This window comes from Ptiloglossa arizonensis, chromosome 9 (assembly GCF_051014685.1).
Source record: "Ptiloglossa arizonensis isolate GNS036 chromosome 9, iyPtiAriz1_principal, whole genome shotgun sequence".
Taxonomy (NCBI): domain Eukaryota; kingdom Metazoa; phylum Arthropoda; class Insecta; order Hymenoptera; family Colletidae; genus Ptiloglossa; species Ptiloglossa arizonensis.
This window is the reverse complement of record NC_135056.1, coordinates 15,391,571-15,417,892: the sequence shown is the minus strand read 5'-3', so window position 1 is coordinate 15,417,892 and position 26,322 is coordinate 15,391,571. Positions and strand designations below refer to the sequence as shown.

At 50.0% G+C, this 26,322-nt stretch overlaps 1 protein-coding gene across 1 annotated transcript in view; it reads left to right on the top strand.

Moving 5' to 3' along the window:
• The window catches only part of Optix (optix), a 59,640-nt gene extending 49,657 nt beyond the window's left edge, over positions 1-9,983 (top strand). Inside the window, exons 2-3 of the mRNA XM_076319811.1 lie at positions 6,679-7,074; positions 7,869-9,983. Of these exons, the coding sequence (XP_076175926.1) occupies positions 6,679-7,074; positions 7,869-8,250 (778 nt within the window). The 3' untranslated portion in view covers positions 8,251-9,983. The remainder of the gene's footprint in view (positions 1-6,678; positions 7,075-7,868) is intronic.
• The last annotated feature ends 16,339 nt before the right edge of the window (positions 9,984-26,322 follow it).

Below are 26,322 nucleotides of genomic sequence, written 5' to 3'. Positions count from 1 at the left end.
ACTCGGGATGTCTATGCCTACGCTGTAGGAAATTATTTGTCGGTCCTCGTAAACGACCAGGATCCCTCCCGTAAGCGGAAGAAAGTGTCGTAGGAGACCGTCGTCGAAACCTTTTCAGCCCTCCATTGTGCCGCGATCAATTTACAATAATGCACTCGCGACAACATCGACCCACGTATTAATTCCGCGTTCGTACAGTACACCCACGCCGCGAAACATGCCGTACAAATCCGTACATTCAGCTGGAGACGATGCAAAAACATTTTACGTTATTAATTTTACGTATCGCGCGATCGAGATCGTTTACACCGTATCGTGTTATTCCACGTTTCCACTAATACTTCAAAATATAAAAATCAATTTTTGTTTACGATCCGTAGACAGAAAAAATTGCAACATCGATTCGTGTCGGAATCGCTCTGTTTCTCGCGGATTCGATCGATAAAAGTACTAACCGATCTATCGACCAAACGACCATACTCGTACACGGAGACTTCGATATTTGCGAAGCAAGAATTCTTTCAACCTTAACGGGAATACACGCTCTCTGGAATATTTCAAACTCTTTACCAAAAAAATATCCCGAACGCATCGAACCGGTATTTTTTAATTTCACGATACGCGAGGACGAAGAAAAAGCGTTTCGATAGTTTCAACGAAACGCGAAACGAAATGTATTTCGCGAGGACTCACCGAGTGGAAAAAGACCGGTGAAACTCAGCAACGTCGATACGCGCGGGCGCGATCGAGTGGCTACGGCAATTAAACGGGAACGGTAGCGCGCAAAATAGCACCGGTCCGTGGGCGCAAACTACGAAATCGTGCAATTCGAGTAGCGTGCAAATCGTAGGCGGAGGAGGGGATCGGGGTTTTCGGACGTGCTTTAAAATCAACAGCGTCGCGTTCGCGGTTCGGGGACATCGGAGACGTTTAAAATAAAGCAAATTCGGGGAAGGAGCAAGTGGATATCGTTTTTCGGTCTGTACACGGGGCGCTTAAAAATCTCCTCAAACAGATCAGGATTTCGGTGGACACGCGAAGGGAGATCGGGAGGAGGAGGTAAAGGGCGGGGAAGAAACGAGCGCCAGGCCACGTCAGTGGATACTCTTTGTCCGCGGGACAAACATTTGTCCGGTTTCTCAGGAGTTGAGCCAGGAAGGGTGACAGGAAGACGGGGAACGATGGTTCGCGTCGTACCGCGAAAACGAGGCCACTGTACGAGGCGTTCTCTTTCGTTTTTAGACGCCATATTGCGGACCGAGGCGGCACGACGCCACTTCCCCGATCTTGGCCCGGATTAAAATGTTGCAAATCATGGGCTACCTGTTCGAGCGGCTCCGTACGTTGCACCATCGTGAGCACCCGCTTGTTTTCTTCGCGACGACGACGACGACCACGAATCACGAATCACGACGAAAACGTGGTTTCTTTGTTTCGCGTTTCGTCGTCGTGAAACCACGCAACCGTCGGAATAAAATCGTGAGCCCTCCTCTCGCGAAAGCGCGAGTGCGCGCGCGGATACCGCGATTCGTCGCGGTGTGCTTCCTCCTCGTGGGCAACGTTCGCGTTTCCTTTCGCGCGTGTAGCACGAACGACGACGACGCGGAGGAGGAGGAATTTTAACGGCGAGTAAATCGATTAAGAAAAAAAAAAGAAAAAGAAAAACAAACCGCTCGCGCTTTCCCAGATCGTTGAATCTTATCGATTCGATCGCTCCCGAGCGGACGCGAACAGTCGAGAAACGTTTCCTCGAGGGTGGTGGGTGGATTTTTTTTTTTTCTTTCGCGAGCGACCGAGGCGATGTACACGGAGCAGAGAGGGGGGGTTTGGTAAAGCGAAGAAAGAACTGAGCATCGGAATCGAGTCGGTCGAGAGGGCCCGTATCGTTTTAACGTCTCTATTAGCGGCTATTAAAAATGAGCTAGAGAGTAAAAAAAAAAACAGCAGCGAAACGAGGGCGAGGGACGCAGAAACGCGGAGGGAAGTGAGACGAGGGGGTCCCGCTTGCTTGAAATCGCGGGCCCTCTGTTCACATGCCGTCTCCTCCTCGTACCGGTATCCAGTTACCTTTTGTGGAGGCCTTCGTCGTATAGCTCAGATTTTCGAATGATATGTTCCTCCATTGTGCGCACCGGGTATTTAGCATGGCACGGGGTTGGTCTAAATCGAGGGGCCCCGGTGGAGGGTAGGGGAGGGGGCCACGAGGAGAGGCTCGCGATGGGCTCGTACCGCGCACGAAAAATCCACGCTGCACGACACGGGGTAGATTCTGTTAAAATGATATCCCTCGTCACTCTAGTAGAGTCGTGGCTCTCGAGATAGATCCGATTCTGATATCAGGTTGAAATTGATCGTTTCTCCTTCTTTTCTTTTCTTTTCTTTTTTTTTTTTTCTTTTTCGTCTCACTGCGCGCGCTCGCGTGTGCACGCGCGACTCGTGTGCGCGTACGTGTGTGCGAGAGAGAATCGTAGAAACTCGTTTCGGGATAAAAAGAAGGGCAACTGGAGCTGAAATACTCCGCCGGGACATTCTTCGGCCGATAGAATTCTGTTCTTCGCTCTTCTCGACGATGACTTCCCATCGGTCGGAGTGGATCGTAAGCGAGGTGACGTGATTTTCCAGCGAAACGTTTACGTGGATTTCCGAACAATTCGACGCTTAACATCGACACGCCTCCGATCGGGGCAGTCGCGGTAGATGGGAGATCAGTTTCGAGGACCGATTAAAGATTACGTGAAATATCGTTTGTTACTTCGACGGTTTCAATTTTTCGATTCAACGTTGCGTAGATGTTCAAACACCGGGTAATTTTATCGTTGAAATTAAACGATATAGATACTATAACGTCAGAATCAAATATAAACGAACTTGACAAGTGGAACAGTTGTACACTCAAGATCGCGTATACGCGACGACAAGCCTGAGAGTATTCAAATACGCAATACCGATTTCAGAGACGACTTCAAGCAACTAATTTTCTTTCCCAGAGACGAAGAAAATTATATTCCACGATTCTGTTTCTCTCTCGACGATTCAAAGTTACTTCCTTTTGTTCGTCGTTCGAAATTTTCGTTTAGGTAAAAATATTGCCACTCCTGGCTGCTCGTTTTCCATCGTGTCGGCCGATTTTCGACTTTTCCCGTCTCGTGGATACGCGCGTGTTTTCGCGCGATCGAAACGATCGAACCTTTTAAAGAGCGGTCGCCAACGCGAAAGCCAGAGGTCCTTTCACCGGCGTAGTTTCTCGATCGGAGATCGATCGAGGCTCCCAACGCCACGGACGACCATCTTGCGCGTAATTACAGTAGCTTCCGTCACGGTTTGAGCCCTCGTCGCCATCCGCGTGCATAATACTTTACAACATACGAGGGATTACAAAAGTGACTCGTCATGCGGCGTAAATACTTAACGGCGGGGCGCATCCTCGTCGCTCGGAGCTCCTCCGGTTGCACCTGATACTTTCCCCCGACGACGCCTGATGAATTTCTTTTTTAATCGTACCAACGCCGAAAGCACCGCGTCACCTGTGATAGCTCGTTCGGCCACGTTCGACGCGGTCCTCGATTCGCCACGCGAATTCGGGGGAACGCGTGCACGCGCGGACACATGCCGCGAATATATTATGCGGTTCGAGAGACGGACGATGGAAAAAATCCGTGTTAAAAATCCACCATAGAGGCCCCACCTCCAGCTCCCATCGTTCCAGTTTCGAGACGATCGAGTTTAAAAACGCCGGTGAACCGTGAACGCGAAACAGCAGCCCGCGCGCCCGCGCGCGTCTATACTACGCATCGATCTTGCCCGCGTTTCGTTATTATCCGCCGCGCGGTGAACTCGTTGTTTCGAAATTGAATAACGCAAAAAACCTCCACTCTGTAGGGGGTCGATCGTTAACAAGGCGATTCAACGAAGCGAAAAAAAGAAAAGAAAAGAGAAAAAAAATGGAGACACGAGAAGGGGCAGTTCTCCCTGATTATAAATCGTCGATCGCGACTACGGCGTATCTTTCTCGGTGTCCTGGTTGTTTTCGCGGAGCAACGAATCGAATAAATTGACGCCGGTTCCGTCTCCGTTCGCCGCGTTCGCGCCCCCGAAAAATTGACACCGTAAGCTCGAGCCTCCGCACTTTAATGCCACGACATTAAGACGGTCTCAATGGGGAACGACGATCGTCGGGAGAGAGCACTTAGCGGAACAAAACGAGAGCCCGGCGCATAATAAGTCGCGGCCGCTCGTGCGGGTGTCTCGTGAAAGGACCAAGACAAAGGGGAGCGGTCTTTGGGCATAATTAAAACGCGTCGAGTGTCCCGTTGAAGCGAGACACCTGGTTGAAAAAAAAAGAAGACCGGGTGGAGGTAGGAGAGAAACGGGGTACGGGTTCGATTACCGACGCGTTTTCAAACGGGTCCGCGTGAGAGTGGCCTCTCCGCGAATCGCGTTCCATCTCGCGATCCGGAGGTGGCTGTCCTTTATTTTTTCGAATCGAATAAATTGTGACCGGAGAAATTTCACGGGTATATTTATAAGCGCGCAGGAATTCGAGCATCGCGAGTGACGCGACCTCGCGCGGTCACGTCGTCACTGATACAAGTTGTCGCTAGTATTAGACTAACGATAACTTGGGTACGAGTAGAAGTCTATCGTGTGGAGAATGAAAGGAAACGCGACAAAGTAAAACGCAAAACGTAGAAATACGTTTGAATACGATAGTCCGCTACGCGTGTCCAACTTTGCAACTGACCACTACGTAACCGCGTAAGCTCGCGTCACTTGTGAGGCGAATGGACGATTTCCCTTTCAACTGCTACTTTTTAGCTCGCGAAAGAACGACCAACTTCCGACGTTACCCGAGAGAGGATCGTGATTTTCGAAACGAAATAAATCGAGCCCCGAGAATCATCGGAGATCGATTAAGGCGTGAACGAGATCGGTAGCCCGCGAAGGGCATTCGAACTGACGCGAGGGTGAATCAGCTCGAAAGTCTCGGGCTCCTCGCGCCGAATGCGTCCGTTTTCTTTTCTTTTTTTTTTGTTTCTCTCTCTTTCCTCGGGAGCGCGAGGAAGCCGCAGACGAGATCCTCGTTCGAGCAGCGAACCTGTTCGAAATCACTCGAGGTGTTACCGTGGTAACTGTGCGGGCTCGAAACTCGATTAGCAAAGAAAATACGGGAGTATCTCGGGCGTCCCGGCGTCGAATCGATCTGGCGCGAAGAGGCTTTTAAGGCGACCACAACATCTCATTGTCTTTGGCAGACCGGTGAACGATTCTCCTTTCTCTTTATACCCGGATCGGGCGAGTGGCGCGTTTCGGTCTCTGGAAATATATTCTCCTCGGCCGGTTTCTCGTCTCCTGTTACGCTGGAAGCCGGAGAAATTGTTCTCGCGACTCAGGGCTGTTTACGTTTCCCATTTTAGGGAAATCCAACGGGACGGTAGAACTCGAGGTGTATCTCGGTCGCTCGTTTCGATAAATAATGCTTCGTGGGTGGCGTACGGTGAATAACATTTTCCTGTCGACAGCTCGAAACATCCGTTTCGATCGCGCAGCGACTTGTTCGCCGTTTATCTCTACCCGTAGGATGGGTCGCGTGAGAAGTCGACGGTATTTCCGTATCTGGTCGTAATCTCGCGAGTAATGAGGTGGATCGTTCTTTCGTACGAACCGTCGCCGGGAATCGTCGTTACTCTCCCGTGAATCCTTGCTCACCTGGGAAGGACGAGCCCGCTCATTAATTATAGCCGCTCCGCGGCGATGACTGGAAACAAAGTGTTTTCAGTGCCGCGTACATCCACCTATCCCTGCTCTCGCCGAGATGGTATTAAAATTCTCATCGCGATCAACGCCCACGCGGTGCACTTGTCTGCGACGGATCTGACCGACTTGCTACCAATGGCGGGTGACCTTTTTCGTTGACCTCGCGACGGGAGATGCATGCTCGAGTAATCGATCCGACGAAGAACGGCGCAACGCGACTCGTCCGATCGCAGCTAACGGGGGACAGCGAAAAAATACGGGGGCACGAAATTTTGCGAAACTCGATATTTCGAAGACCGAGAAGCCGTTCGTCGAATTTTCCTCGAGGAACGAACACACATTGGGGTACTTGTCAATGCGACGAAAATACTTGCTCTACCTTTTAATTCGTATACAAGAGGCTCTGTTCTACTTTATCAAATTCTTACCGCTTCAAGAGGAGAGATACCTACTACTAAGTAAGAATTAAACAAACTTACAGTTGCAATCATATCCGAATAAAGGTTAGACAGCTGAGAAGAATCTCTGTGCGTCTACCTTTTAATTCGTATACAAGAGGCTCTGTTCTACTTTATCAAATTCTTACCGCTTCGAGAGAAGAGATACCTATTACTAAGTAAGAACTAAACAGACGTACTACGAACAGTTGCAATCGTATCTAAATAAAGGTTACACAGCTGAGAAGTATCGCTTCGTAGAATCTCGGAAACGTTCGTGTCCAAGTTTCGACGTTTCCTCACCGAATCTGAACGCGAATGAATATTCGTATCGATATAGTTTTCGCACCGTCAGCTGTCGAACCCGTAGCAGTTGAAACGATTCTACGGGACGCGTACCCCGCCCTCAATGGGGTCGGAGTAACGCGAGACTTTTGCGCGAGAGCCTAGAGCTAACTAACGTCATCGCGTTACGTTAATGTTACAGAATGCAGCAGCAATCCAGTACAGGAAACGGAAATACACGGCGTGCCCTGAGCCCCGGGCCGGGTGGCAGCGATTCGGAGGACTCGGATATTTCTCTAGGTGGAACGTCGCCACCGTCGCCGAGTTCCTCGCCTCCGCCGACTCATCAACCATCTCCTGTTCCTCTCGGGCCCCTCGGACCTCTGCCTCCACCGTCCTTAAATTTCCGCTTCGATCCATCGCAATCGCAGTTTCGATTCAACCACGCGACGGCCTTCAAATTCCCGCCGACGGGCTTCCGGTTTGGACCGCACAGCCCGCAACACAATCATCCGAACATCTCAGGTGGTGGAATCTTCAGGCTGACGGAAACGAGCCCGTTTCAAGCCGTGGGACCCAGGGGCGATCTTGGATCGAGGTAAGTCGCTCGAGATAGAGCAAAAAGAGAAAGGAACAAGAAAAAAAAGAAAAGAGAGAAAAGAAACCCGCCATCCCTTAATCGAACACCGCGGAGTCTAACCGGCGCCCGATGGAATCCGATAACGAAATTTCGATAGACCTCGTGAAAGCGTACGATCTGCACCGCGCCGTTTCAAGAGCCTAACCACGTAGAAGTTAACAGGTGAACGTGCTCGCTCGCTCGTTCGAAATTAGCGCAGTCGAAATTGTTTTCTCGCCTTCGAGAAAGAACCGTCTCCCCCGATGTTTGAAAACGTTCTCTCGATCTCGTGGCGGAGAACTCGCTGTGTACGTTCGCTAGTTCCGTTTCTTCGAGAAAGTCGTTTTTACACATTGTACGCGATCGGAGTGTTCGACTGTCCGTATCGTTGCAAAGTTATCGATTCTTCGAGGTCCAATCTGTTCTTCCTCCGTGTCTGTTCGATTTCTCCGCAATACTCGCTTCCGTGAAACTCTCGATACATTCGGAGCACACTGTACACGATTCCCAGGCTTTAACGGACCACGCTCGTATCGTCGCTGTACCCTAACTTATCCAACGTCCAATCTATTCCCCTTTTTCCGAAACCGTTCGATTCCTCCGCAATAATCGGTTCCGTGGAACCGTTAATGCATTCGGTTCTTCCACCAGCCCCGATGCTCGAAATTCAATCGAAACATTTAACTATCGAGCACCGGTACACCGCTGTTGCAACGCAAAGTAATTTACACGGTAATCTACCCTCGTCTGAAAGCGGACTTTTAAATTTCCAGGCTGCCGGATCATCTGGGTCTACCGCCGCCTAGGCTGCATCCCCACGAGGGGCTGCTGCATCATCAGCACGTTCCGCATCAGCTACCGGAAGGGATGTCCAGGTTATCGGACGGTTCGCGACTCTCCGACGGCGGGATCTCGCGTCTGTCGGACAGCCTATCGGAAGCGCACAGCCCACCGCTAATGGCGACGAATCTGTCCGTGACGGGTCCGTTAAGGGTCGCAGTCCCGAGCCCGCACACGCCTTCCTCGCGGGGCAGTCCGCCTTCGAATCAGCAGACTCCTCAGGGTCAGTCTCAAGGCCAGGGATTGATAAGGGTCGCGACACCGCCGCCGAACCCGAAACCGCCGCAGATCCACAGACCGTTTTCACCGGCGTGATACGACAAGGACGATACCGAGTCGGAAACAATCATTTCGGTGGAAACGGAGAACGATCGGTCCCCGTTGTCGAACGAGACCAACGTCGCGAACGACGAGCACCGGTTTCTCGAGAAACGTTTCGAGGTGTTGTGAGATATCGATGTCACGCGAAAAACGCGCGTGCAACAGCGACCACGTGACCCTTGTCGGACACGTATACGATGGATTCGCGAGACGGAGCACCGGAAAACGATTATTCGAGATCAAAGACTCCGCGAGGTGTACGCGAGAGCAATCTTCCATGGGGCGCGAGTAAATCGATCGACCCTCCGACGGAAGAGGATCCGCGAATCGTCGCCGAGGAGGATATCTCCTTTATCTCGGTCGAGCGGTGAAACGGAAGTTTTATTTTCGCTTTCGAAAACGCCGACGGGTATCGTTGCGTACCTGTTGAAGAGACAAGTGACCGGATTCGTTCGCAGTAGAGGTCGACGAGTGCGTCGTTGGACGAACGGACGTGTGCAATTCCTCGAGATCGAGAAATGCGAGTGGTGCGTGTAAATAGTTGGGTTACCCGACGATGGGAACCGCCCGCGAACGATCATGCTTCGAGGCTGGAACGAACTCGGTGTAGAGAGAGAGAGAGAGAGACGTTCTAATTCATTTTTCTAGTTTGTACATAGCGACGCTTTCGAGACGAAACAAAAAGTACGTTGTTCGGTGTAATCGTTGCCCGGGTGAGAGAAAAGAAAGAAAAATACGAACGGTTCGTCGTCCTCGTGTTCGAGCACCGACGCCGCGCGATCTTATTTAAACTTCCAGACTCGAGACGACGACGACGACGAAGTCGACGACGATGAACGCCGAAACGAGAAGTTGGAAGCACGAACGACCGCGCGAACGAGCTTCGGAAGTGACACACTGTTCGCTCGATGAACCGTGCACGCACGAGGCTCCCGAGTGTGCTTTCTTTTCCACGGATCGTTGAACCTGATGAACCGTCGCAACGCTAATCGAACCATCCGCGCTGAGGAAGCCGTGCAATTGCAATGTAATCGTCGGAGGTGAACCGTCGGGTCGAGGACACACTCTGTATCCGGATCTCGACGAATCTGTACCACGGATACCATCGGGACGTTAGCTTTCCAGCGGGAACGAAAAGAATAACGAATGAAAAACGAAAGCCAAAATCGCACAATATCGTCTCGGTTCGAACGATAAAGAGACCCCGAGCGCCGATCGGACGAAATAATTTAAGAGAACTTCGCGAAACTCCCTCCTCCACCCACACCCACCCGCCCCACTAGCCTAAGTAGATATTTAGCGATTTGTAAATTTCATCGATCGACACGGTCCTCGATGAATCGTTTTTACTCTGGGAGTAAAAGAGCCTCCGCGTTTCTGGCTCGTCGCCGATCGTCGACGAGAGCCGATCGATCGATCGATCATCTCGCGTTTAGAGAAACCGTGCGCGAACGATCGCGCCTCGCATTTCCCTTCTCTTTGTAGATACACACGGACAAACTTCGACGGATACAGACACACGGAAAGAAAAAGAGGAGAAACACACAGATACAGACACATACACGCATATACACGTACACACACGTGCGCGAAGAAGAGACACGAACACGTTAGCGAATTTCTTGTATAATCGGCCCTATAAATATGAACATACTACGATGATCTACGTATACATAGGTACCTTACGTAAATACGTATTAACACGGAAATATACATATATAAATATACGAGGAGAAATGAATCATTATTATTATTATTATTATTATTATTATTATTATTAATATTATTGATATTATTATTATTATTATTATTAATATTATTATTATTTGCGCCTGTACATACATTCACGCGAAAATATATTAACAGATTATTATGACATTACAACAAAAACGTATTTGTGACTATTCAATTTCGCGAACGCCCTAACCACCCCACCCCTCTAACACCCCCCGCGCACGAATCGATCGTCGCGCACAATCTCGGCTCTCTCCTCCGTTCCCGAATTTCGAACAACGAGCGTGCAACGATTCACGAGAATTCGCGGGGACCGGCGCGCGGTAATCCGGTCGTAAATATCATTGAACGGGTTAAAATCATGCCGCTCGTTCGCCAGCAATTAGTCGGCCGGTTTGCTCTAGCTCGTGACACGATTCGCGCGTGGCGACAATCGTATCTACCCGCGTCGGTGTGTTTGAACGCGAGACGGATGATTCGCGGCGATGGAGGCACACGGAGAGCCGTGTACAACGAACGCGTACGATCCACGCACAGGCAAGACGAGACCAAACTTACAGTACGCCTCTCTCTATCGCGCGAACACGTTCCACGCGAACGTGTCGTTTCTCTTCGACGACCGATCGGAGCTTAATGCGCCTCGCGACACGTTGGTTTTTCGGCCCGGTTCGGTTTCTGTCGCGCGACCATCCATCGAAAAGATTCATCGTCCGGGAAATAGGCGAGACCGTGCCCGGTTACATCCCCGTTGTTGGCCCAACGCTCGTCTCTTCCCACGATTTAAACGCCGGTTCCCCACGGTCCTGGCGCGCATCGCGTCGCGCCGGTTAAACGCGTAGTCACGCGGTACCGCGCTCCCTGTTAACGAACTCGGAAAGAAGTCGCGCTCGAAACACGGATCCTTTTTTTCGTCGAAGGTCGAAAGCTGGAAGGTGGTGTACGCAGACGGTGTGTACGGGTCCGTTCGACGCGCTCGAGAGGAACACCGCTCTCGTCGAGGAGGATACGGGGTGAGGTGGGAGACGCGCGAACGGGAGGACACGAAAAGGGGGAGAGACGGAGATAGAGGAAGGGAGACGGGGGACGAGACACCGTAGCGGAGGGAGACCGAGAGATCAGCCGTAGGAAGGTTATCGACACGACTGCGGACAAGAGAGAAAGAGAGCAGGGGAATACGCGAGATAGGCCAACACCGGCCGAGCGAGTAGTCGCGGCGATAACGTGGCGTGGGCGGGTGTCGCTGACAAAATGGACCAATCGGGTGCCCGGGTTGCCTTGTAACCGATCCCGCGGGTTAACCAGGAACCAGGAACATCGACCAAGACTTTCCAAAAAGCCGATATGCCCAGAGCGCACGCCTAACCGTCCTTCGTCGTCGACTCCACCCTGCCCGATGCCACCACATGCGAAACCCCGCTTCCTCTCTTACTCCACCTCGCGCCTCGCGCCTCGCCCCTCTACACCTACCTACCCGCTTGGCGATCTTTCTCCCTCTTTCCACCCTTTTTCCCTCTATCCACACGGCCCCCGACTACGCTCTGCCTCCGCGCGCGGCGAAAGTTCCCCGACAGCTGGGTTGGATTCCCTCCGTTGGAAGATGGAGTCCTCGCCGCTCCGGGAATGGAGATACACCGCTCGCGCGTCTAGGTCCCGGTCTTTCGAACAGCGTGCCGACAGAGTTGTCGAATCGCTTCGATGAAGTTCCCGTAATCGAAACTGGTCCTCGAGCGCGAAATGCGTTTAGTCGCGAGCCTCGAGAGGGCTAATCGTAAACGGCTCGCTCCTCTCTCGCGAGAGAAACTTTCGGAGCGGGGAAACAGGGAGAGAGGGGAGAGAGAGAGGAGGTGTACAAGCTGTTTTCCCTCCGCCTCCGGGAAAATCGACGATCAAAGTAACCGAGATTGATTTTCTTCGCGCGCGGTGTCCAAAAGAAAGAGTCCATTGTAAGATTTCACGGGTGTATAGTATATACACCGAGGGGAGTTAAAAGTGTAATCGACACGGGCCCGAAAGCGAAGCCTTTCGGCGTTAAGTGTGATTTTCACTACCAGCGTAGTACGTAAGCGATTTCGTCCGCACGATCGACGAGTTTCACACTCGAACCCTTTCCGATCGAACACTCTCCTCTTAATGGATATTATGTTTCGATGTTTTCGATCCTCTTTTTTTCTTTCCAACGCCCCGGGAGAACAATTTGCAATTCACGTTGCTCGAAATTCAACCCACGGCGATACGTATACTTCGGTTGTTACAACGGGGTAGATAGGTGTCGCGCGAACGTCTGAATGCTCTGTGTTCAAGTTAGAGACCTCGAAAGTTGCACTGTGGGGGAAAAGATTCCAGGATAAGAACGAACCGTCGAGCGACACTTGTCGCGACAGTGACAAGGATAATTGTATCGATTAATAGTCTCGTTACCGAGTCCATTCAAGACTTTGATCTTTGCTTTTAAATCGTGCTCCAAAATTCCTACCGCTTTCATTTCACTCTTTGTCACTTCACTCGCCTGTCCAGGGTTCGTTTCGCGACTACACCGAAGTCATTTTTTACCGAGACATTTTTTTAAACGCTCCATAATTTTTTTCCCCCGATATCCTCGCACACCGCGAAAGAAACAAATCCAACGACCCCACAAACCGTAACTGTTCCGATCGTTGTACACCGAGAAAGTTTCTTTTGCACGATTCGAGTTGTTGCAATAATTAATTCTCGTTACAAACGATTTCTGTTCCCCATTCACCTACTGGCCGAGTTAATTCGGCCGCGAATGTTACACCGTCCGAAGTAACTTTGCACATTTTCGAACGTACTTGTTCCATACTCGGTCTCGCTCGTTCGTTATTTTCTCATCGTCGCAAAATACATTCCCATAGACTCGACCGCCTGTTTCGAGACCCGATCAAAGTTCGCGCGATTACGCGTTCGTCCTCTCGAAATTCGGTTAAACCTTCTCGTTAAACGACGACGAGCCGTTGATTCCCGGTTTCTTCTCATTCCTTAGACGTGCAAAACGGAGAGAGAGAGAGAGAGAGAGAGAGAGAAAGAAAAAAGAAAAAAAAAATAAAAAGGAAAAGAAACAAGCGTCCCGGCCTTCTTGATAAGCATCGTCTGCGATTCAACGAGCGGAAGGCGGGGAAACCGTTGTGCAACAAACGCGCGCCGTGAACAATGCTTCGTTCTCGACGTTGCTACGTATCCGAACACGTAGCCGCGGAAGAATTTCGTACCGGTGGTAGGGGTACGAAAGGATGAATGTCGCGATTATCGATAGGCATCGGTTCCGTGTACCGTTTTCAAGGTACATCCAATATGGCGTGAAAAGGACCGTGCCGTCTGCCCTCGTTCGTCCCGTCGTCGCTCTTTGTCGCACACTGGATGCCACGGTCGTCTCGCCGCTCGTGTTTTGACAGTTGCTGCTCTGACACCTCTGGCGCATTCATTAGAAAGTGGTTCTCAACCCCCGAGTGCCCACCGGGAAACCGAATACGCTTTTACGAACGAGACGGGAACGAAGACGATAACCACGGGGAATTTACTCACGACGAATACCGGATCGCGATACCAATCCGGAGAAATGAAAAATTTATTTTATACGAACGAAAGGGGAACGAGTTTCACCGTGTTGTCACCGATCGCGATCGCGCGCGTACGGATACAAGTTCCGACGCGAAACAAGAAAGTTAGGATTCGGAACGCGTGAAAACGATCGAAAAATTGCACGGTGATATCGCGCGTAATATCGCGCGATCGAAACACGATAAGGAAGAGAATCGCGTTTCGATAAAGCATTGGTAGAAATTTCAATGGAAAAAATGAATTATGCATCGGTACGCGCAGGTGGAAAGTTGCTCGGTGCTCCGTATCAGCGGGCATCGAGTACGCCATCGCTCGGTTTTAATCCGTCGGAGAACGAGCGTAGAGAGTTCGGGTGAAAATGTTCGCTCGTGCAAAAATCCTCTTTCGCGTTATCGAATTCATCGAATCGCCGTCCGGTTTTATCGGCACGGATAGACGAAAACCGTGGCAGAATAGAGAGCGTTCAGCGACGGGCGTTCCCGGGTTGAGAGTCTCTGATAGACATCCAGCTGTCCGGATTTAGATGTTAGGATAATACGGTGTGGTCGGGGCCTTACAGCAAAATAATGTAGTCCACTCTGAATGGCGGAGAGACCCCGGAATGAGCGCGAGAGGGGGGAGGGGGGGTGCAACGGGGCAGATAGACGAACATCGACAGACCGTGCGATAGGGAGCGAGGGAGAACGAAACATCGAGGGTTAGGAAAGAGGGAGACGGATCGTTGAAGAGTATCGACGGAGTAACCATTTCTCTAGTGGTTATTTGTAGACAGATTCGACACCGTGACAATGCCGCGGAAATCATAATGGGGGCCCACCGGGACCCCGCTATGGGAGGCCTTAGCGAGATTACGATGCCCACCAGGTATTTGTTGTAGGTCTTAGGCTGGCTTGGGGTGCCACGGAGAGGTGTGAAAGTGATGGTAAATCTTCGCTGGATCTTTTTAAAATCGGTACTGGCCATTGTTGCGGTAAGAAGTTTTTCAGGCTTTGCGCTAACCCACCTCCCTCCTCCTTAGGTTCGGTGCTCTAAGCGTAGCTCGTGGACGTTCCATATTTTCGATCTACGCTTCCGGCCACCGCGGTCGCCGAGATCATGGGCTCTTAGCTGCTCAAGGGCGCGAGATGAACTCGAAAAGGAAAAGGAGAACCCGCCGGTAGGAATTTTCGAGTATTGTGCACGCTTGGCGGAGATTGCCCGCGCGACGGAATAACGACGCGACGGTGACGCGCGGAACGATCGGCTACGCGAGAGAATCGTACCGTACGACGATTTCTCGATCCTCGTTGAAATTCGTGCCAGCTACGCGAATAACGTTCCCTTTTCAACGTGCGAAAACCGTGACGTCGCCCGAATCGAGTTCACCCTCGCGCCCCGGTACATTCGCGGACGCGAGCGTTTCCGTGAGCGAGAACGTTAACGGTGAATCGATTAAAACGTCTCGTATGGCCCGCTTCAACCCCGTAATAAACGGTGCCCCGGTGCGTATTTCGAATTCGAAAATTCGACGTGTCGCATTACAGGCAGGGGTCCCGCGTTCGGGTTCACACGGGGTTAATGAGAGGTTAGATATAACTCGACGTTCTGCGCCATAATGTGACACCGGCGTCCGTTTAATTTAAGCATATCCCTCGTGCACAGGATTTCAATGGGGGTGTGTCGCGCGTCACCCTTGGCCCCCTTCTACGAGACCGTGCCAACATCATGGGAAAAACAAAATATTTAGCTAACTGCAATAACTGACCGGAAACATTTTCCTCTTTCTCTCGCTCTCGGTGTACGATTGTTTGGACAAACACTGTCCGTCGACGCTACGAAAAAACAATGAATTTTAATCGGTGTCGCAACGAACATTCCCACGAGACTCGATCTTCACCGAATGGAAACCGTGAACAACAACCTGGACGATGATATTGCGTTTTCGTCCCGATTAATACGTGGATTGCGCAACGGAATGGCATACGTAGACTCGATTGTTCTTTTTTTTTTTTTTTTCATTCATTTATTTATTTATTTACCTTCCGACAATCAACCGACAATTTTCGAGATCCCGGGAAAAGCCTTCCCGGAAATCTACGTCTGAGATGCCACGTACCTGGACCCAATATATATATATATATATATATATATATATATATATATATATATATATATATATATATATATATATATATATATATATATATATAGATATGTCAGGCGTCACTGCCCTTGCGAGATACTAAGCTGCTTAGCACTATGGGGTTTATGCTGTATTATGTTCGATGGAGTATCTCCTAACTCTGTGGAACTTATATGGGAATCCGTACCTCGCCTGCTGCACGTTATCTTATCATTCGACCGTGTGCATACGGTACGCGATATTCTCCGGAGTCCGAGTAGTCAGAATCAGACGAACATCTACGGTAATTAACATTCACCCTTTAGGGTTCCTCTCTAATTTTATTCGACCGTTAGAGATACGCGTATAAAACAAATTTTGCGGTATTCAGAAATCTGCAAAACTTTGCAAAAATTACCAATATTCACCCTTAAACGTTCCTCGCTGTTTTATTCGTCCAATAAAGATATCAATGTGACCGAAATCTTGCGGTATTCAAAAATCCATAAAACTTTACAAAAATTACGAATATTCACCCTTAAACGTTCTTCGCTATTTTATTCGTCCGTTAAATGTATCAATACGACCCAAACCTTACGTTACTCGAAAATCCGCGAACTGTCACAAACCGAGGAAAAAGAAATTTATTTTTCGAACGCGCTTAACGTTATCATCAATTCGATCGAAATTTCCTCGGTTGTCGCGAAACGACGATTCTCCTTTTTCTTTTTTTTTTCGTCGGGATTCGCCCTTCAGGCAACAGGACGGGAAACATTTTGAGAAAGTTTCTGACGAGGGTATTACGCAAAACTGTATCGGCTTTTCCGTGTTTTGATTTCGTCCGGGAAGCGATGGAACGACAATGGAGGGTAAGAGGAGGACAGATACTTAGCCGAGGACTAACAGCAGGCTGCGGATTAAAGGGGGTGAAATGTTATTATTGCAAGGGGTACGTCTACGCCCGTGAGTACTAAGTAGCCCGGTTAAGTATGTTGTTTAAGCCAACACTGTAAGTAACCATCCCCCTGGAGAAATTGCCGTGACGGCATTGCGGCCAAGTCTCGAAACTCCGTAACGTAGCGGAATACTTTGGACGCTTGTCGAAGCGGCGACGTCCAGATGGGGGCATTTTCCAATAGCCACGTTTTTAGGGTGCCGTCGCGGCAAATCGGGACTCCAGGAGTCATGATACCGTCGAGAGGAGTCGCCTACCGCTCGCCAACTATCGGTAAAACTTGCGACGTCATTTTTCGACGACAAAGTCGGAGGGGAAAAGGTTCGTGCCTCGCGAAGGACGCGTCCTTTCGACCAACTTCGATTACCCGCGCCAGCGGGACAAACCCCGTGGAAACAAATTCCGTCGTTGAAGCTCGAACGTTCCCTCCTCTCTTTAGTTACCACCCCTCGGTAGACTCCCCCGACCGATCGCGTATATACGCAAACTGTAGTGTCCGTGAAACGGTTACTTTCTGACGGAAGAAATTTCCCGGAGTATCCGACGTGTCGTCGTTAAACCGTGCTGAACGAATAATCTCGCCGGCGAAATTGCAGCTCTACGAGACGCGGGGGCTTTTGTACGACAGGGAAATGACAAATGCACTTCCGCGGGCGAAGATTAAAATACGCTATTGCCGCTATTAGCCCTCCCGAGTTTGAGCCTTCGCTCGAAGACAGAACGGTAACAGACGTATAATTTCCTGGAAGCTTTGAATTGAACAACTCTCTCGCTCAGCGAGACCGGGCGAGACGAGTGTAACCGGCTTTCAAAGCTTTGAGGGTGAGGAAGCTCATTAACGAGAGCTTTCTGTTCCTTCGTGCTCTCGGCCCCCGTTACTTCGACGCACCTACCTTCCATCTAGCACCCGATATCCTTAACGGAGGTCCTGGGACCGGTTCTCTCCTTCGTTGCCCTTTGCGTCTCCTTTCCGCGACCGTGTTCCTTATTTACATAAATACGAGAGTTTTAATGGCCGTGAATTGCGGTGGATTCGTCCCGTCGTCGACCTCGTCATCGCCTAGCAGTCACCACCGCGCGTGCAATTTTCCCTCACCCTTGGCTACGCTTCGAAATAACTCCCCGACGATTTCACGACTCTCCGATCGCAAGAACCGAGATACCAGCCAACCGGTCGGTTAACGACGATATTCACCGTTACCGGAGCAATTATTTTTTCATTCGCGGTGTCGTCGTACCGTCTCTACGTTGCGCTCGGGTCTGAGAAGACCCGGAGAAACTCTCACCAATTGCAAAACTTTCAACGATTGTATCGTTGATACAAATTTTCTCGAAGATTGAGAACGACGAGGCACGGTGATAGAATTTTCGTTCGTTCGGGCGAGATCGAACCGGGTCTCTTTGGACCCACGCGTGATCTTCACCTCGGTCGCCCGAATTGGTCGTTTCGCGTTAAATCGGATTCCGCGAAATGTGTTTCGACTCGTTTCGATCTCGTCGGCCAGGAACGAGCCCGATCGAAACTGGTGTTAATTCGTCGAACGAGCGTCCAATTCCAAGTCCGGTGTTCCACGAATCCCGTAGGCCGCGATCTCGCGTCAATAAAAAGCAATCGAGTTCCGAAGAAAAACGCCGACGCGCCCGTCACTTCTAACGACACCGATGTCCTCCCGGTGATCCGTAATACTAGTATACGGGCGCGTCGATGGTAATTATTTCTCCTCGTTACGGATCGAACGAATTCAATTAATCAGCGAATCTTCTCCCCGTAGACGACGACGACGACGACGACGACGACGACGACGAGGCTGTGTTGCTGCTGCTCGCGGGTTCGTTAGCAACGAATTCCCGTGAACAATTGCGACTACACCGAGACGTTAATTTTCCACGATCTCTGAACGAACGATCGATCCGATCGAGAATCGTGATCGGGTATTTTCCAAACGAGTGAAATTCTCTCGAAGGGGAAGAATTTTTGTAAATTCCTATCCGTAAATTTTGTCCCGATCGGCGAATAAAAATCGTGGAAAGAGGAAAACAGCGAAAACACGGGTGTTTCTAATTCGTCGGGTGCCCGACGTCCGCTTCCAACTTTTTCTACCACCGAGGTGAGGGATAGGGGGAGGGGGAAAAAGTTTAAGTAGCCCGACTTGACTTAAATACGGACAGCGAGATGCGGTTAATGCAACCGCGAAATAAAGGGCGTGGTTTTAACGCGCAGCCGAGGATTGGCTGTTGAACTTGGCTACCCGGTCGATACTGGTCGACTATATCTGCCTCGACCTGTATACTTGATACTTATCCGGCAAGCGTGTATGTATGTACATCTGATCTCTCTCACCGCTGTCGGGGAAGTGTTCGTACGCTCGCAAAATTCAATGGCAAAAGATGCGAAAGAGAGCTACGGAACCCCTTCGTCTTGTCTGGGTCCGTCGATACCGATCGGGAGTGGTCTGGTTAATTCTACGGGCGATTATCGTCCTCCATTTTTCGGGCAGATGGAAACGCGCGACTTTAACGAAACGATGGAGACTAGGTAAGAAGTTTCGTATCGACGACCGAGAGAAAAATTGAAATCCAGCCGCTGGTAATAATTAAATCGTAAGTTTCACTTTGGCTACATTGTGATACCGCTGTACATGGTTGTATTAAAATATATTTACCACCCACTGTCTCTGCTCCGTTTACCGTGGCAATTCGATAAACATCGTTGCTTTCCCGATGAATTTTTCTCTCGCACCTTTTTCGTCGTGAAAAATCTCCCCTTTGTACCGATCGCATTAAATCGTAAGTTTAACTCTGGCTACATTGTGATACCGTATAATGTTATTATATACCTAATCCAGACGTCTACTCTGTTTATCGTAATGACACTTAATAAACAGCTTCATTGTCGCTTCTTTCGCAATCTTCTCTTGCACCCACTCTGCCACCAAATCTTCCCCTTTGCAGGACGAACGCGTCTCGATACTGTGTAATCGTCGATAGTCGACGGTAATTAATTCACACGAAAATAAATTACCCCTGTTACACGCCTATTCTTGTATCACGCGGACTTTATTAATCCTGATTACGAGCATTCACCGCGTTATCGTCGATTAATTCCTAAACTATTCTCCCCGTATAATCTTACGAACGTTTCTTCGCGGATAGTAGCTCCGTAGTCTACGAACCGAACAATCTCGGGCACGTACACCGATATAGACCGCAAGAGTCGACCGATGATCGTCTTGATTTCTTAATGCGACATTAATAGTCGGTGATTAAAGTCGTCTTAACGATACCGCGCGGCGCTTCGTGACACAGATCGCGGACTAGATTTTGGAGCTTACCTGTAATTTACCACTGCGAACCGGAGAATTCGTCGTTTAATTCGACGGTGTGAAACTACCAGAAAAGACACCACATCCGGCAATTACGCGATTAACATTGATGGAAAAATAATTCCAGAGTCGCGGATCGTTTCCGTGTTCCTGTTTAATCAAATTCGAGAGATACATCCACGCGTAAGTGTTCTTCGTGCAAATTGATTTACTTTCGAGAACTTCTTCCGACATCGAAACTGTACAAATTTCGTTGATTCTCTCCATGGATATAAAAACGTGGAAGTTTCGAATATTATCGAATATTTGATCGGTGCTGTCCTCTGGTGGAGAAATGACGATATTTTGCCAAGGTATCGCCGCTAATATTAAATACACTTCGTTGTCCTCCGAAATGGAAAATTGTAAAGTGTTCGAACGGTATCGAATATCGCGAATATTAAAGTACACGTCGAAGAGTTCCATCCTCCCGTGGCAAAGCATCAACGTTTCGTTGCCGTCGTTCATCCAACGGATCTATCGCTATAAAAAATCATCCCACCGATGTCCATTGACGGCTTGCCCTACCGCGGGTCGACAAACGACCAGACCGGAAAACTTATATCGCCGCACAAAAGCGAGTAGGTTAGTATAATAACGCGATATCCATAATAAACGCGACCGGTATCCTCTCATTGAGGGCAACAATGCCTCTGATAGATGAGTTAATCGGTAAGTTCCTCCCCGGTGGGGGCGAGGGGTCCGAGTCGGCGTTTCATGTTTCATTGTGCGGCATCGTTGTTGCGTCGAGGACGACGACGGACGGGAGCGTCGACGAGGCGACGTCGACGTACTCGTACGGTGGATCTCGAAAATGTATGCACCGAGTCGTAGCGTATCGAAGCAGAAACCGATAAATTTGAACGCGATTCCGATCGGGGAGGTCGAGTGGTTCTCGATCCACGCGGTTTCGTTAAGCGAAGATCGAGCGATCGAAACCTGGAACGATGTTCGAACCGGTGAGTTTCCCCGACGAGTGAAAAAATACACACGGAGCCGATTTTTCGAGCGTCTCGGTTCATTTGCCGGTTTTCCAGACGAACTTTGTCCACGCGTACGAGGAAGTTGACGGCGGACCATTGGCTCGAAGAACTCGGGACTCCTATTATCCGGATCAGCGGTCGACGATGGTTCTCAATTCCGTGTACGTTGCTCGTGAAATTTTCACGAGATTTCGTTCGATCGTTGCCCGAAGAAACAGTTGGGAACTACTGATCGCCAGAGAGTAATTCATCGGAGTGGATGCTGGGACTGGCAGACCTCCGCCTCTTCTCTTCCTCGAGGTTTTCTACCGTTTCTCGTTCCGTCCTCGTCCATCCGAAGGCGCAACCCTGCTGTATTCCGACTCCGCGACGGCCAACGAGGTCAAACCGCAGCCCGGTTAATTTGTCGCTTCTTTCGCTCTTGTCCCGCCGTTAAAAGTCACCTCGTTCCGAACACGTCGGAAGCGAATCGATGTTATCGCCGACCGTCGAAGAAATCGCTTCTCGAGGAAAGAAAAAAAAAAAAAAAAAAAAAACAGAAGGAAGAATATATACGAAAGAGACTTTTCGACGCATCGTTGCGCCTCCGCGAGATAACGATTCGTGTAGAGAATATCGTTATTTCTCGGAAGAAAGTACAGCGTTACGGTAACGAGAACGAGAACGAGAACGTTCGTCCTCGTCGATGTACGTAACTTCGTAAAAGCACGACTGACTGCAGTCGGGGCGATAAGAGGGGCGACAGGCTATATTAAGGACTGATTGACAAACAGGCTGACCCACATTCGCGAACGAAAGCGACGAAGAGCACGCGGTTATACCCGGAGTCCTTAAAAGATCTACATTTCGTGCGGATAATTATACACCTTGCGCCCGGCACGTGTCCGCCGATTCATGAATCCCGAGGGCTTCAGCGACGCACCTCGCCGCGCCGCACAGCGCCGTGTTCGCGCCGGTAGGAAGAAGGCTCGCTTCCTGGAAAATGGACGCGCGCGCGAACAACCGAGCGTGCGTTTCGGCGGGCAAATTACTCGGTCGCGTGAACGGACCGAGGCGTACGAGTTGCTTGTTAAGACGATGATTAAACGACGCGATCCTTGCACGATCCATCCTCCCGGGGATATCTTTATCGATACCGTGCCCAACTAAAGCAATACTACTCGCTTTAAAGCTCTCGAGCACCGTCGGTCTAATGGATTCCGAGAACCGCCTCGCGGCGGTTCGGTTTTTCTTTTGCCCGTCGAACCAAGCGAATAAATCTCGACTTCGGTGATCTCACTATCCGGCTACTCGATTTCCTCCGCGTGTAAATCCTAATAATGTTTTCGCTGACGAACGAGTCACGATGACGGTGACTCGCGTCGATCGATTCGACTGATCGACTGTAACGTTCTTTTCGTGCGAATAAATCTCAACTTTGGTGATTCCACTATCCGACTACTCGATTTTCTTCGCGCGTAAATCCTAAGACAGTTTTCTTCGGCGAACGAGTCACGATAACGATCGATCCCTGTGTTCAACTATAACGTTCTTTTCGTGTGAATAAATCTCAACTTTGGTGATTCCACTATCCAACTACCCGATTTCCTCCTCGCGCAAATCCTAATAAAGTTTTCTCTGGCGAACGAGTCACGATGACTGTGGTTCGTATCGATCGATCCCCTTAATCAACTATAAAGTTCTTTTCGTGCGAATAAATCACAACTTTGGTGATTCCGCTATCCAACTACCCGATTTCCTCCGCGCGTAAATTCTAATAAAGTTTTCCCCGGTGAACGAGTCACGATGACGTTGGCTCGCATCGATCGATCCCCGTAATCAATTATAACGTTCTTTCCGCGTGATGGAAACGAAACCCGGACGGTTCGCGGTAGCGTAGGATTCACGATCACGGAAGTTGTACAGGTTCCTTTCCGCGGAGTGTTCCATCGTCGGTCCCGACCGGTGCAAATTGCCTCATTCCGCGCGAAGAAACGGAACGTTTCGTCCCGGCAGGCGTCTCTCTAGCCGATATTAACTGGATCCACGGACGATCTGGCGTGTCCTGATGATTTCATCAGGCCCGTCTCCGCGAGATCATCATACTTTGTAACCGCCCGGCAAAAAGCAACTGCTCGGCCAGGACACGCCAGGAAATATATGCCCGTAATACGGCGTGGATTCAACGCGACCGCGCGCAACGGGTGACGTATGATGATAGTGTGGCCCAGGAGAATCAAGATGGCCGTAATAATATCATTATCCCAGTGGTCTCCGTCGGTCGTCCGGGGCCTCGAGTAAGACATTTACCGTAACGACCGGCCATTCGTTATCGAGTCCCGGGTTGCCTAACCTCTGTCGGAACCGCGACACCGGCAGAGTCCTCGACGAAACGATCGTGGATACTCTCACCGTGCTGATTCTTCGTTCTTGGATGCCAGACGACGATTGCTCGTGCTCGAAACTCGTAACGATCGACAATGTACGATGCATGACTTTGTACTCTTATCGTCGAACATCGTCGGTACCGAACGACATCCAAATCCAAACTACCGCGACTTTCTACTTTTATCATCGAGCTGGGATATTACCAATCGCGATCTAACAGCAACGTACGATCACTAGGTACTCTTATTGTATTTTCGAGTTTGGATGTTACCGATCGAAATTCAAAAGTACGATTATTTTGTTATTTTCTTATCGTCGAAGTCGAACGTTACCGATCACGATCGCTTACGACTTTTCTTCGAAGAACCGACAAGAAACGAACCCTAATGTTTGTAAATTTTTAAACAACGTTACCGTAATCAGCGATGCTGTAAAAGAAAATACACCGACAACAATCCATTATCCCAACGCGTTAATACGCGTTACGCTTCCTCGAGATAGCGATTTACGCAAGAAATTCGTTATTCGTTACTTCGTTTCATGGAGGTTCGACAACGAACGCGTTCGTTCCGTTTCGAGGTAGAGTGGTTCTCCAAACGCAAACTGAAACGCGCAGACGGCTTTATTTACAATTCGAGGTTAAGATTCTTGACGTTAATACCGTTCGAGGCTTACGAACGTGACCCATCTTTTCTCCCAATTCCTCTTGGAAGTCATTCGACGGGGCGGATTATCCCGGTGGTCGGTAGTTCCGTGCCTAAACTCGTTCAAAACATCTTCGACTTTGGCTTACGCTTAATGGGTGTCCTCCCCGTGGTTACGCACCTGACGTACGCCTTCCGGCGTCAGGTTCCGTCGCGTTACTCGCTTTTCCGTACCGGTGCGAGCAATATTTTAATTACTCGATCGGGAGGTTCTCGAGAAGAAAAAATCCCATCAGGAAGACCTAATACGCAGGTGGACGCGCTAAGATTGCAAATATATTCCAGCGGGCCCGATAACTCGAAACGATCGTTCCAACTGAGCGGCCAGTCAAGTGGACTGCGTCAACAGGCTTAACCAACTACCACAGAGGCTCGCCTATACTTCATCCATTTCCACGCATACTCCAACGTCAGTTTTTCTGAAGACCCATAAAGCCTCTATCACCATCATCATTATCGCCATTACTGTGCGTCCGCTAACAGTCGGTTGGATTCGAGAGCCACGCGTTGGCACGCAGGTAGCCGCGGAAGAAGTTCTTTTTACACGTGGAAAGAAACGCGGTTACCAAGTCGATAACGTTCGAGGCGCAGCATCGACCAGTGACATTTGTTTAGCGGATGTCACGGTGCGCGGCGCGCAACGTCCGATCGGGCACGATCATCGCGTCAGGTTCGTTTCGTTGTCGGCTTAGAGGTTAGGTTTAATATGGCGAACGTCGGTGTACGGCTTCATTAGGGCCTTCCACGGTACACCGTTGGTGGCGCTAGTGATGTATATTAGCGATATCTCATAAGCGGGAACGGGAATTAAGAGAAAAAAAGGAAAAGAAAGGGGATACGAATAAGAGGAAGAAAGGCAAAAAGGCTGGTAATGACGTCAGCGTCAGGGCAGCTGCCTCGGTTATTAATTAAGAATACGGACAGACGAACGGACCGAGTGATCGTACGGCCTGAAATTCGCCCAGGGGACCCCGGGAAATTAATCGTGCGCGATGGATTCCGAAGTTGGTAGACTGACCGTGCCGAGATACGGACACCTTTGGGCTACAACTACGCGTGCTAGGGAGACCGGACTTAATTACCGTCGAATACGCGACGCCCGGAACCCACAGAAGCCTGCCGCGATGGAAAGAGAAAAGGTGTCTCCCAGCTGTTAATTACTACGAGACCGTCTAATGGCGAGATCCATCAAAAAATCATCACCGGTGTGTATCGACGGTGTTACCTCGCGGTTAACCAACCTTGCCACGAGCTCGATCGAAACAACCCCCGGTACACGATCGTTCTAAACTCTACGAAACGTAACGTAATTCACCGATCTAAACACCGAGCAATATCGATACGTGGAACGCTGAACCGATAAATATCGTTCGGATACGAGCATCGAGCGGTCGCAATCAGCCCGTAATCACGGAAACGTTAAAGTTCGGTTCTCTGATAATTCATAGGATAAATTAGAATTCTAGCGTGATGAGGCGGTAAAGAGCGGCGGTAGTGGCCGCGGCGTCCTTTTAGCTGGCAAAATCTCTCTCTCTCTCTCTCTACATATATATACCCATCTTTCTCTATCTATCCACCTATCTATCTGTCTGTCTCTCTCTGTCTCTCGTTTGCCTCCGCACCGCGCTAGAAGTTGAACGTGGCTCGAACTGGAAAGCACTGCTGCTTCTCCAAGAATTATAATAACGAATGCTTAAATCAGCTTAGCCGCGCTAACTTCGCTTTTGCGACTACCTCCCATGTAAATATGGAAGTAGCTCTCTACAAAGTGGAAGAGTGGGAGCCGTCGGCCGATTGGGTAGACCGGGCGAGAGGGTAGGGAGTGCCACGGCGTCGCTCGTGAATGAGGAGATAGCGAGAGGTGGCGAAGGTGGAGGACGGCGGAAGCGCGACGCGTGGAAGAGTCAGAGGGATTCATGAATCCCAGATGCGGTGGATTAGACCGTCTTTGGCGTATTTCTGTTTTCGAGGAAGACGGCAACCGGCTGCAGATTACCGCGAAAGTAGCGCCGTCGGCGAGGCTGCGCGCGGTTGGATTAGGAATTAAATAGCCATTAAGTACCCTCTAACAGACCCCAGAGGCTGACTGTGGTACGCGCGTACCATGCAAGTTTTCTGAGCGGAAGTTAGTTTTGATGTGCGAGTGCACCTGGGGGAGCTGATCCGCGAAAGCGTTTGGACGGTCTTAAAGGATAATCGACGTTATCGTTTGTACGACGATAAGAATCGAACGGCTGCGCGCTGGTAAACCCCCCTTTTTTTTACCCATTGCGATAGTTAATCG